The 12738-nt window shown below is 41.2% G+C and overlaps 1 protein-coding gene across 1 annotated transcript in view; it reads right to left on the bottom strand.

Moving 5' to 3' along the window:
- Positions 1 to 12738, bottom strand: part of SUPV3L1 (Suv3 like RNA helicase) — a 41170-nt gene that overhangs the window by 873 nt on the left and 27559 nt on the right. The window contains exons 9-14 of the mRNA XM_054035416.1: positions 11819 to 11999; positions 11310 to 11403; positions 9970 to 10189; positions 9494 to 9574; positions 7598 to 7774; positions 68 to 216 (exon numbers count right to left, since the gene is read on the bottom strand). Coding sequence (XP_053891391.1) covers positions 68 to 216; positions 7598 to 7774; positions 9494 to 9574; positions 9970 to 10189; positions 11310 to 11403; positions 11819 to 11999 — 902 coding nt within the window. The remainder of the gene's footprint in view (positions 1 to 67; positions 217 to 7597; positions 7775 to 9493; positions 9575 to 9969; positions 10190 to 11309; positions 11404 to 11818; positions 12000 to 12738) is intronic.

The raw sequence follows: 12738 nt of genomic DNA, 5'->3' as shown, positions 1-12738 counted from the left end.
ATTTGTCCATGAGCTGCAAATATACTAGGAGAAAACCAAAATAAAGCTTAAGTTTCAGTTTCAATACCTTAACCACAGATAGAGGTCAAAAACATCATGAACAGCTTCAAGGTGTACAAGATCCTTGATGTTCTTTGGTGGGACCAGTGGCCAGTTAGTATGCCTGCATAGCCAGTCAAATGTCAAAGGCTCATTTCTACTAAACTGCCTTGCAAACTGGAAAATAAACAGATTCAACAGGGTCTTGTATAAGTCTGTTAGCAAGAACTGAGTATTTTTACAACATATTAATTTATTAAACCATTTCAAATTTCCATCCCAAAGCCTCAGAAATAGACTGTATTAGTATGAGTTACAAATACAACAACTTTTATTTAACTATATCCTCTTTATCTGTGTTGACATATGTGTTTTTATATTGTAAAGATACAGTAGTATAATAATGGAAAATCATAATACTGGCAAATACAAAAAAAAAGTTACTAACCTACTCTGTAGCTGTTGTTCTTTGAGACATGTTGTACATGTCCACTGCACTTTAAGTGTGTGTGTGTAACCCACACACCTTCTGGATGTGATGTTCTGTCCCATCTAGTGGCACTGAGACCACTTAAAGAGAAGGAGTTAAATGAGTCTGCTCTACAGCCTTAGCTAATAGCCAGCTGGCTTTTAGCTCATGCGGTAGAGGCTCATGAACTAAGCTCCAGAGATCCCGGGTTCGATCCCGCCCGCCAATGACCGGGGTCTGTTGGTGTTACATGAGCACTAGCGTCAGAGATTTTTCCCTTGGTGGTACCCATTGGGGTGGCACATGCACCCTCTGCTGCCTTGTGGTGCTGAGCGATGACAAAAGGGTAGAGCTGCCCCCCAAACCCTCCCATTTCCTTCTTACTGGACAGATTCTGATATAGAAGGGAAGGAGGGTGGGTCATAGAATGAACATATGTAACACATTTCAAAGAACACCAGGTTAGTTTTTTCTTCAAGTGATTGCACTTGTCCATTCCACTTTCGGTGACTCTCAACCAATTCAATCTGCAGGTTAAACTCCTGAGGTGTTAACCATGGAGCATCCAAGCTGTAAGATGGAGAGCCTCAGGTTTGGGGTGAAGGAGACCATGGTCCTGTGAAATCAAATCTGGATCTGTTTTTTATGTCAATGGAGCCCATGTTGAAAGGGACAGTAGAGTGGAAAAGCAATGCTGGAGACCACACCGGTGCAACAAGGGTCACGTGAGCATGATCCTATCTGATTTTTTAACACAACTCTGGGAAAGAGTGGAACCAGAGGGTAAGCATACATGGAGGTTGTCTTTCCAAGACAACAGGAAAGCATCTGTCAGAAACCCTGGACTGTGACCTGTTCTTGAACAAAACTGATGATACTTCCTGTTCTATCAGATTGCAAACAATTCTATGTGGAGAACCCCCCAGACAAAAAGACCACTCATGGTGACTGGTGAAAGATCTGCTCAGCTGATCTGCCAGACTGTTCTGGACACCTTGAAGGTCAGAGAGTTTGATGTGGATCAAGCTGGCAATACAAAACTCCCAAAACAGTATTGTCTCTTGGCATAGAAGTGTCAAGTTGGTCCCTATGTGTCTATTCATGCAGAACATTGCTGCTGTGTTGTCCGTAAGAACTAGCAAAATCCTTCCCTTGATGTGAGGAGAATAGCGTAACAAGCTAGATGAATAGCTCTCAACTATCTTATATTTATGTGGAGAGCTAAATCCTCAACAGATCAGATACCTTGTGTCTGCAGAGTTCCCAGGTGGACTCCCCAACCTAAGGCAGAAGCATCTGTAACCAGAGTCAAAGTAGGTTGTAGGGGAACGAAAGGAACTCCCACCCATACATTGGTTGGTCCATCCATCAGTTCAAAGAGGCTAAGACTTCTTTGAACACTCGGACTGACATGTCCACTGGATGACAAATTGGGAAAGACACCAGCTCAGTCAGCCCTGCACCTTCCTAAGACGAAGCCTATAGCATGCCAAACCATGTAAATACAAGAGGCCATGTGCCCCAGAAGTGTGAGACAGTTCCATACTGTCATGGCAGAATGGGCTTTCAGATCTAACAAAATGCCAAACATTGTCTGGAATCTGCTTTGTGAGAGGAACACCCTGGCTTCTGAAGAATCCAAGACTGCGCCTATAAATTCTATTCTCTGAACAGGCCAAAGGATTGACTTTTCCTCATTTATCAGCACCACCTCACTCTTGGATCAGCCTCTCACCAGCTAGTCATCCAGATATAGAAACACTTGTACTCCCGATTTCCTCTGGAATGCAGCCACCATTGCCATGCCATGCTTTGTGAAGACAGGTGGGGCCACAGTCAGGCCAAATGGCATGGACTGCAAGCTGATAGTGGATTGGTTGACCATAAATCTGAGGAATCTCCTGGGGCTTTGACGTAGTAACACATTGAAATACACCCTTTAAGTCGAGGGCAGCATATCAGTCACCAAGATCCAGACAGGGGATAACGGAAGCCAAAGTGACCATGTGAAAATTGATTTTCCTTATGTATTTCATCAGCTCTCACAGGTCTAGTATGGGTCTGGGGCCTCCTTTTTCCTTTGGAATCTGAAAGTAGCATGAATAAAACCCCTTTCCTCCGTGTAAAGGAGGAACTTCCTCTGACTTCCAACAGGAAGAGAGACTGTACCCCCCAAAGGAGAACTTCCTCTTGAGAGAGGTCCCTGAAAAGGGATGGGGAATGGGGCTGGGGACGAAGGCTAGAAATAAACTGAAGGATAGATCCCAATTCCATCTTGTTTAAGGCCCACTAGTCTGTAGTGATATAGGTCCAAGCACTTAGGAAGTGGGATAGCCTGCTGGAAAAATAAACAGGGTTTGAGAATATAGCAAAATTCCTTGTATGCTGTGCTTCCCAAGATTGTCAAACTGACTGTTTGGTGTTCCCAGGCTGTCTGGACAAGCTCGCAGTAGATGAGAAAAAAGAGGTGGTGGTGGTCTCCACCTGTAACTTTTCCCTTTTCTCCTAGTCTCGTCCTGATAAGGCATAAAGGAAGTATCCTGGTAGGACTGCTGCAGGTGAAACTGCTGCTTCTTTGGGAGAGGAGTGTAAATACGCAAAGGCTTCAGCATAGCCCTAGAGTCGTTAAGGCTGTGAAACTTGTCATCTCCTTGCTGCAAAAAGAGCATTGGTCCAGGGCCGCCCAGGGGTGGGACAAGTGGGGCAATTTGCCGAGAGTTTTTCGGAGCCCCTGGAGCGGGGTCCTTCACTCGCTCCGGGGGCCCCGGAAAACTCTCACAGGGCCCAGGCCCCTGGAGCTTCTTCCGCTCCAGGTCTTCGGCGGTGGGGGGTCCTTCCGCCCCGGGACCCACCACCGAAGTGCTCTGAAGACCTGCGGCGGTGGTCCTTCCACCCCGGGACACGCCACTGCAGTGCCCTGAAGACCTGCGTTGGTCCCTCCTGAGGAAGATCTGATGACTGGATCCATGAACATTTAACGCATTGTTATGGCTGATGCCATGGCTCTAGCAGTAGAATCTGAAGCATTCAATGCAACCTGAAGCAAGGCCCTGGCTACCTTGTCCACTATTGCAAAAAACTCTTGTCTGGCATCCTCTGGCCATTTTAAAAATATGCCCCAGAGGGAGAAAAACAGTGCCCCAGCAATATTCACTGATTAGAAATCCGGAGGTGCAGGCCAGCTGTAGAATAAACTTTTCTCCTACAAAGAGTTTCTTTGCATCCTTTGATTTTGAGGTAGACTCCTACTGACCCTAGCGCAAGTTGACGCAATACCGCCATTCAGTTCTGTTAGCAGTGGGAGGCAGGGAAGATGGTGTTTGTCACACTATTTTTGTGGGCTCCAAAATAGTCTCATTTATGAGAAATGCCACTTGAGAAGACCCCACAGATCCCAAAATATCAACCAACCAATCTATGGGAGCTCTACTTCCACCTGTATGTCTGTGGTGAAAGCCACCCTCTTTAGGAGATCCTGATGTAATTGTCAGCAGGATATGAGGAAACACTGACCATTGCTACCTCATCTGGGAGTGATGAGGAAGAACCTAAGGCTGGATGAGGTGGTGCTTCCAGAAATTTCTCTGAAGGGGGATTCACTGGGGCAGATTGCTCATGTTTGGGAGCTCATTACTGGGAGAGACTTCTTGCAGTTCTTGACGTGAAGCTTCACAATGCCTATTAGAGGATGTAGAGGAGGGTGAGCAAGGAGAGGATCTGGAGTTGGCAGCAACCCCCACAGGTTTCCATATGGCTGTTGATATGGCACTGGAGCCCCATTTCTCCCCTGCCAAGGCTCCCTACCAACCAACCAATGTGGAGCTTCTGCAGGACACCAGGATGCAAACCCCTTGGAGTAGAGTGATGGCTTAAGTAATGCAGCTGTGACGCAAGATCCAACTTCCAATTCAGAGAATGAACCTGTGTAGTTTGAGCAGGAAGGTGTGGTATCTCTCAGGTCTGGTCTATACTACCCGCCTGAATCGGCGGGTAGAAATCGACCTCTCGGGGATCGATTTATCGAGTCCCGTCGGGACGCGACAATCGATCCCCGAATCGGCGCTCTAACTCCACCAGCGGAGGTGGTAGTAAGCGCCGCCGACAAAAAGCCGCAGAAGTCGATTTTGCCGCCGTCCTCACAATGGGGTAAGTCGGCTGCAATACGTCGAATTCAGCTACGCTATTCACGTAGCTGAATTTGCGTATCTTAAATCGACTCCCCGCTGTAGTGTAGATGTACCCTCAGTGACAGGGAGCAGTGCCCGGAGCCTGGAAAGGATGGCACCAGAGAAATAATAGCCTGTTTGCCCATATGAGGCAGTACCAGAGTGTCAAGAGGTGCCTGTGGTATCAGGTGCTAAACTCTAGAGGCTGGCAAGTGCTCGTTGGTGTCTGCCAGTACTGGGGGAAGTGTCAATTGAACCTCCAGAAAAGCCAGCACTGACAGACTTAGCAGATTGCATGCCGCAGCATATGCCTCAGGTGCTGATGGCATCAGGAGAGTCTTTTGCTGCTGCTGAGCCAAATGGTACTTCCCTAGATGTTGGTCTCAATGACACTGGTACCAGCGTCGAGTCAACGACCATGCCTGAGCCTCCATATGCACCAGACAGCATCTCAGCACTGAGCATGTTCTATCTTGCTTCGCAGCTTGACTGCTGAATGTCAGTGCCAGGGACCTCAATCTCCTCAATGACATTTGCCAGTGTTGTTTCATTCGTATCAGAGAAGTAGATCAGCATCGACACTCTGTCACAACAGGAGGAGCACTCCCAACCGAAGTAAAGATGCTCAGTGCTCACTCCGAGCGGGAAGTTTCCAAGGGTGGGGAAAAGGCTGCCTCCACAAGATGCTTTAGTCTGACCTCCCCATCTGTTTTAGTTCTGCGCTTAAAGTCCCTGCAGATTTGGCACCTGCCCCTGATGTGAGCTTCTCCGAAGCACTTTAGGCACATGGAAGTGTGGGTCACTGACAGCCTTGGCTTTTTGCATTCATGGCAAGGTTTGAAGCCTGGGGACCAAGACATGCCCCAGCACCAGGTATCTGTATGCAGAACCAGTGGGAACTGAAGCATAAACTAAATATCCTAGTAAAAGAGAAAAAATGAGAACTACTACTAAAACACTACACTAAGACTATTAACAAGTACTAGCTATATACAATCGAAAACATTTAGAAGAGGAAACACTTGCAGTAAGAAGGTAGCACACTCCAACAGCCATCACAAATGGAAGAAGGAACTTAGGGGGCCTGGGGCAGCTCTGCCCTTTATATCATCGCACAGGAGCGTGAGGAAGAAAAGGGCACATAAGCTGCCCTGACAGGTACCGCTGAGGGAAAAATCTCTGATACTAGTGCACTGGGCGTGCACACACCCAAAGTGGAATGGACAGGTGCAATTGCTCGAAGAACTAACATTCTGTCTATGACAGAGCACTATGTCGAATGAAGTTTGACTAGCAAGGCAATATTGCTTTTGTGATCTCATAATCTATTTATTAAGTTAAAAACAAGCATCTATTATTGGAGAATAAGGAACAGAAGTATCGGAACAACTAAGTGTAAGGGTTTCACAGCTACTGTATTTTAGTAAGTGATCTAAAGTTTGTCTGCACATATTTCAAACAACATTTTACTTTATGCAGCTCAGAATTTTCTTCAACTACCACACATTTTTTACATAACTATTCAACCCAGGAGCCATCTCTCCCCTCCTGTGCCTCATTAAAACAATTTATTATGGGCCATACACACAGCTAAGAAGCAAAGTATGGGGCTATCCAGAAAATGAGAGCAGAGTTTTATGGCTTGATGATCTCCTCCTAGCACGGTCAGCTGAGCTTTGCCCATTGTCTTAGATCTATCAGCAGCCAGCTCGTTTTGTTGAATCCTAACAATGCTTCTCTTATTTCAGATTATTTTTTCTAGGTTGAAAAAGTGATGTTGGATACTTACTCCCTGATGTAACAAGGACACTTTTTTTTTTAAATAAAGCTGAGATTAAAGTTTTTGTTGTAGTTTTTTTAAATAGAATTAATCACTGACACTTGGGAATCTTGGCAAAACAGCTAACAGACAACTCAATCACAAAAGTTATGGCCTAAAATTTCAAAAGTGATTAGTGATTTTGGGTGCCCAATTTCAGACACTGGGCAGGGGTCTGATTTTCAGAGGGTGAGAGCTAAGCATTTTCTGAAGATGAGGCCCTTTTTAGTAGCTTAAATGAGGCACTCAGAATTTGAGAAAAGTAAAATCATTAGCCAATTTGTAAACTATAGATCTGTATTTTCACACAAATAAGAGACTTCTCATTTCAATGATATGGAGCAAAAATGTTTTTGTTTTTTACTCTGAAAAAGTGTTTTGTCCAAACAAAGTGAAACAAATGTGGCAACATTTGATATGAATTAACAGGAAATCACTGAGCAAGGGCCTGATCCTGCAAAGCCCAACTTACATGAGCAGTTTCTACCGCCTTCAGTGGACTACTCACATGACTAAAAGATTACTCAAATCAGGCTTTGCAAGACTACACTATGAAATTGATCATATATGGTCACATAATTTATTTCTTAGTTATGTGAATTCACTTTTTTAAAGTCTTAATCATAAAATCAATGATTAATCTAGTTGAGCTTAAGTACTTCTATTTTATTCACAAATTGGGTGCTGAGAAAAATGAGTTACTAATAATGGCACCAGCTGATTGTAGGCAAGCTACTGCTAGAAAGTGCTGTGCAAAGCTTAATAACACACCACTCTAAATATGTACATCATTCCTGACCTCTGCTAGTTCAGAAATTCCCACTGGGCAAGTTATGGGATTTTCTGATGTGAATAAAGGGAAAGTTTAGACACCTTTTTTTTTTAATTTACATCCTAAAGTGGAAGCTGGGCTCCAAGAGTGAAAAGCTAAGGCATTTACAAACCTTTATCTGAACAGTTAATAAATGTTGTATTCTTTAGAAATTCACCAGTTAGTTTGTAGTTCTACTTCCATGTGAGCTTTTTAAAATGCACTTGGAAACTGCCAATTTGCTTAAGACTGATCTAGTCAATTATAATTAACTGTATATTTGAAGAACTTACCTTTAACAAAGAGGTGCAGACAAAAGGCTGTTTTTTGTTGATGGGTGCTGTGCAGAACACATACCTTACTCTTAAGTTTAGTGGAATGTGCTGAATCATATCTGCTAGAAATTTAAAGTCATCAACATTGCAGACAAAATAGAGCCCATCCACTTGTGAGAGGCTCACAAAGATATCCTGTTCAGAAAAAAATTAAAATACTGTTAATAGTTGAAGTTCAGATTATCACAAATGATGGTTGTCAGCTTTTATACTGCCATGGTAACAACTGAATACTTGATGAGCTCTTTCAAAGTTTGATTACATTTGAACGGTAGCTTAAAAAAAAACCCAATCATTTTTGTATAGGTTGTGTTTGTTCTCTCCCTGCACAATTTCCTTTAAAAATTACATCTGTAAAATGCAGATTCAGTAGCAGTACAGAGGGTATGCTACACTACTTAAAAAAAGTAAAACAACTTCTTCTTAAATATATAATATAGTAAGATAAGAGCATACATAATAAGCCACATAGTATGCTCTCATAAAATCAGTTATTTCTACATTAAACTGTTGTAAATTTGTGTCAGCAGCATAACACAAGATAGATTTATTTTTATCTTGGTAGATAATTCAACCATTAAATTATTATAAGGTTGGCTTTAGGATTTTGAGATTACAGGAAAAAGTAGTGAGAAAACAGATCAACTAAAATGTTGCAGGAGTTGAGATCAAAGAGTATAAAGACAAATTCCTCCCCACCTGTGCTTGAAACGTATTTCAGATTAAAAAAAAATAAAAAAAAATCTAAAGTGTCCACAGCATTAGTTCTTACCAGTATGACAACATCAGTAGAGATACATTCAACCACTGATCTGTGTGCCTGGCTGGATATGTATCATACAGCAAAATTTTAAATAAGGCTTTTAATTAGACTTCGAAAGGAAAAAAATTGTTTAAAGATTATTTGTATACTTGGATACTAGCTTTGATGTTTTTAGAAAGCAAACACTTAAAACACATACTGCTATTCTATCAGCATGAGTTTTACATGAGGCCTCTGTTTGGATAGCACAAAACTCTCTTTTTCATAATAGGTTAACTTTGTACATTTTGCTTAGCTAACTTAGTATTCTCAGTTAATAACTTTAGTGGCCTCTCGAGACACTCAGGAAATCTGTGTGAATGGTTGTAAAATTCTGATAATCTGTTTAGAAGATTAACTCTCCATGGTCCTTTTTTTGTTTGATTGTTTTAAAACGTAGGATTAAAAGTTTCATTTATACTTTAAAAGTTTATTCCTAAATAAACTTCTATGAGCACTATAGTGAATTCATTAGTAAGATGGAACAAATCCAAAAAACCAAGTAATGATGGGATTGTGTGGCTTCTATAGAATCCATATGTCCAAACTTTAGTGAAGACATTGCCTCAACAAATAGCACACATGATCAGAAGAGGAAAAATCTAAAGTGACTTTGAGATTAAAAAAAGCAAAATTCTAGATGACTAGCTTAGTTTTGAGGAGTTTCCACAAGAAGCAGTTTCCAAAACTATTATTTTTGCTTCAATATTTGAGTGCATGTCTCAAACTTCAGAGCAAAAAGTATACTTTTAAAATACCAAAACAAGAGAATAGCAGTGGCTGCAGTAACAAATGCTCTTAAAAACAAAACAAGATTACCTGGAGACTTCCAGGTCATTAGTGACACAAAGGGTTACACAATGAGTATTTTGAATGCATCAGTTGTCACTACACTGGTAGTCAGAAAAGTCTAATTGCTTAATAAAAAACCCACAAAGCAGTACCTTGGCTTTTTAATTACATTGCATTGCAGTAAAGTAGTAATTATAAGGTAACATTTATGTGATTTTAAAAATGAAAGTTCACGTTTCTATAGGTTTAATCATTCTTACTATTAGATTTGACAGAGTAGCATCAGGGAGATGGTATGCAAACATTTCTATCTGCTCAGCAGTAGGATGCAGGCCAGCTGTCTAAGGAAAAAGAACAAATGAACATTGCTTTTTAACAAAAAGAAAATTATTTTAAAAGGTTCTCACAAAAGCAAAAGCCAGCAGAACAGCATGCAAGAAATCACTGTACCCCATGGAATCCACCACAGAGCACCACCATCCTGAACTTTTAAGAACCAAAATGAAAACAAAGCTCAAGAAGAGAGAGTCTAGAAGAGCAGCTGCAGTACGTGAGTGAGACACTTCACGAGTTTTATGGAACCTGCAAATGCCCCAGGCATTCAGAATGACGGCACTGTACAATTCAATTTTCTTACTCAGATTCAATAGTGTACAATGAAGAAGAATACTGGATCACAATATACCAAGGCAGTTCCAGAACACTTTGGTGACAGCAGAACATTTAAGACTCTTACCTCTATGGGAGGCACAGACCTATTCAAAATTTCTTTCAGCAATACAAGGTCATCACGATGCATTGTAGTGACTTCCCCTTCCTTAAACACAGAGCTAAATCTTCCAGCTCTGCCTGAAATTTGTAGAGCCTGAGAGGTTGTAATTGCATCCATTTCCTTCTCTCCCTTTTCATTGATACTTGGCTTTATTAGAGAATTAAAAATTATTCTCTTTATACTCCTGAAACATTTAAACAAAAACAGACAAATATCACTGACTACTTTCTCTTGCAGAGAAAAGGTGGGTGAGGTAATATCTTTTATTGGACCAACTTCTGCGGGTGAGAGAGTTGGTCCACCTCACCCACCTTGTGTCTCTAATATCCTGGTACCAACACAGCTACAACTACACTGCATACTTTCTCTTCAGTCATGCAAGTTATTTCCATAGAGCTATTTACTGCAGAGGAAGGAGTTCCTTTTTCCTATCAAGGTCCCTTTTCTTCACAAAGCAGGAGGTCTTCAGATTGTAGATGTTATTCTAATATGAATTTACTGTTCAAAGTTGCCAGACTGAAGGCCTTGGAAACAGAAGGCCTTTCTTTAGCCATGGAACAGACACACCATGGGCAGCAGCAGTGCAAGTTTCCCACATCACTAGGCCAACACCTATCAGTCCAGGAATACTTAGCCCTGGTCTACATTGTGGGGGGGGTGTGGCCCCACGGGGGGGATAAGAGAAGGAATCGACCTAAGTTAGGCAACTTCGTACTTAGATCTTCACCACCGTGAGTCAACTGCTGTCGATTTATCTCGTCTAGACTAGACGCGATAAATTGATCCCTGCTGGATTGATCGCTACCTGCCGATCTGGTGGGTAGTGAAGACATACCCCCAGAGTAATTAGATATCCACTGATTCAGTCGTTGGCAGTCACAGCAAAGTCCAATGGTGACCACATCACAAAAAAATATGGCAACATCTGAGACCTGACTAAGATCACTAAGATATCTGAAATGCATACCTCTAGTTTTCACATCAGAGAACAAGAACCTGATCCTGTGTGGAGTTGAGCATTCTCAAATGCCACTGAATTGAAAGGGAATTGAAGATGCTCAGTGCCACACAGGATGCAGTCTAAATGAGCAGTTTAACTGTTGTGATCATTTTCAGTATCTAGAAATATAGTTCAACCCAGTCAGATCAGGCACCACTTAATTCTAGTGAGAACACATGTACACACATACTGGGTACTGTACATAAAGTGTTTTTATCCACATTAAGCAAACTGTCAAAGACTAAGGAAAACCAGCACACTTGTCTCATTGAAAAATAAGTCTTAACCTGTTCAGAGTACTTACAAATTAAGCCCCATTCCAATTGCATCTGTAGCAACTAGAATTTTACATGGATCATCAGGGTCATTGAATTTCTTTGCCTGGGTAAGCTTTGTCCCTAGAACAGAATCAACCACAAGTACATCTTATGTAACAGACTTTCCACACAAAAAGAGGTTATACAAAAAGATTGCGTGCTCTTACATGTCACTGAACAAAAGTATAACAGGTTGAAGAAACATGAATGTTAATTTTTGCAAGTGTTCCCAGAAAAATGGATGGGTGTCATTTTAAATAAATCAAAATAAAATAAAAGTTATTGTTGGAAGAACAAAATTAAAATTACACAGCTGATGAAGATCTAATTCCAAGATTATAAAATAAAACAAAGAAAATGTGCTCAGTATTGTTTTAATTCAATATCTAGATATAGAGCTTGAAAAATGTAAAGTCTCTTTATTAAATACTTTTCATATGGTAGCAGCAATAAACAGAGCCTTCTCTTTAAAAGCAAGATAAAGCTAGTATCTTACCAGGTGGGAGACTGCCATATATGACAGCACATTCTAGTCCTCGGGCTTCAATCTGCCGACTCAGAGAATAAATATCGTTCTTACTGAAACAGACAATGCAGTCACCAGGACGGAGGTTATCTAAAGACTCTAATGCATAATCCAGCACGGTAATAGGGGTAAGCCTCTTGTAGTTTCTGACCTAGGATCAAACAACAGTTTTGTCAAGGCGAAACACAAAAATCCTTTGCAAAATTAATAATTACTATGAAACTTTAACTTCATATGAAAAATCAATCATAGCTTTAAGATTATGCTGTGCCTCACAATCCCAATGAGAGAAGTACTAACAGAAAAGGTGGCATCCCCTTCTGCATTCCAAACAGTAATGAACATTCTCATGAGCATTTCCAAACTGGGAACTTAAAGACCTTTTCAGGAGACAGAAAAGAAGCCTCTTTTATTTTTAAATTAGATTCCACTGCAAACATATACAATGTAAGTAAAACTGTATTAATACTAGGGAGAAAAAAATGTGCTCTCCAATATGGGAGTCCTGCAGGCAGAATGCTTTCAGGATCAGGATGTATGTTTGTAAAATGTCCCTTGCAGATGAGCACATGGAGGTAGCTAGCCAGAGTTAGTCTGTTTTTCTTTTTTAATTTTTATAGCTTTTTTCCTTGGCATATGTTAACCCTTTTAGCATTTTATACTCTTCTACTGATTTTTGATTTCTTAAGAACAAGTAACTAAAAATAAAGTGACCTGAGCAAAAGGTGGGCATCGTGACCTCTAGGAAAAATGGATATGTAAAGGAAGCCTCAGCATAGATCTTGCACTCTCTCTGGGTATGTCAGTAGAAATTGTAAGATCCATTGTTCTCTTGGTAAGGGCAATAATATTTTTGCCAATAAAGGTTAATTTTGCAACATCTCTAAGAA

This window comes from Malaclemys terrapin, chromosome 7, assembly GCF_027887155.1.
Source record: "Malaclemys terrapin pileata isolate rMalTer1 chromosome 7, rMalTer1.hap1, whole genome shotgun sequence".
NCBI classification, from domain to species: domain Eukaryota; kingdom Metazoa; phylum Chordata; order Testudines; family Emydidae; genus Malaclemys; species Malaclemys terrapin.
This window is presented reverse-complemented; position numbering and strand designations above follow the sequence as displayed.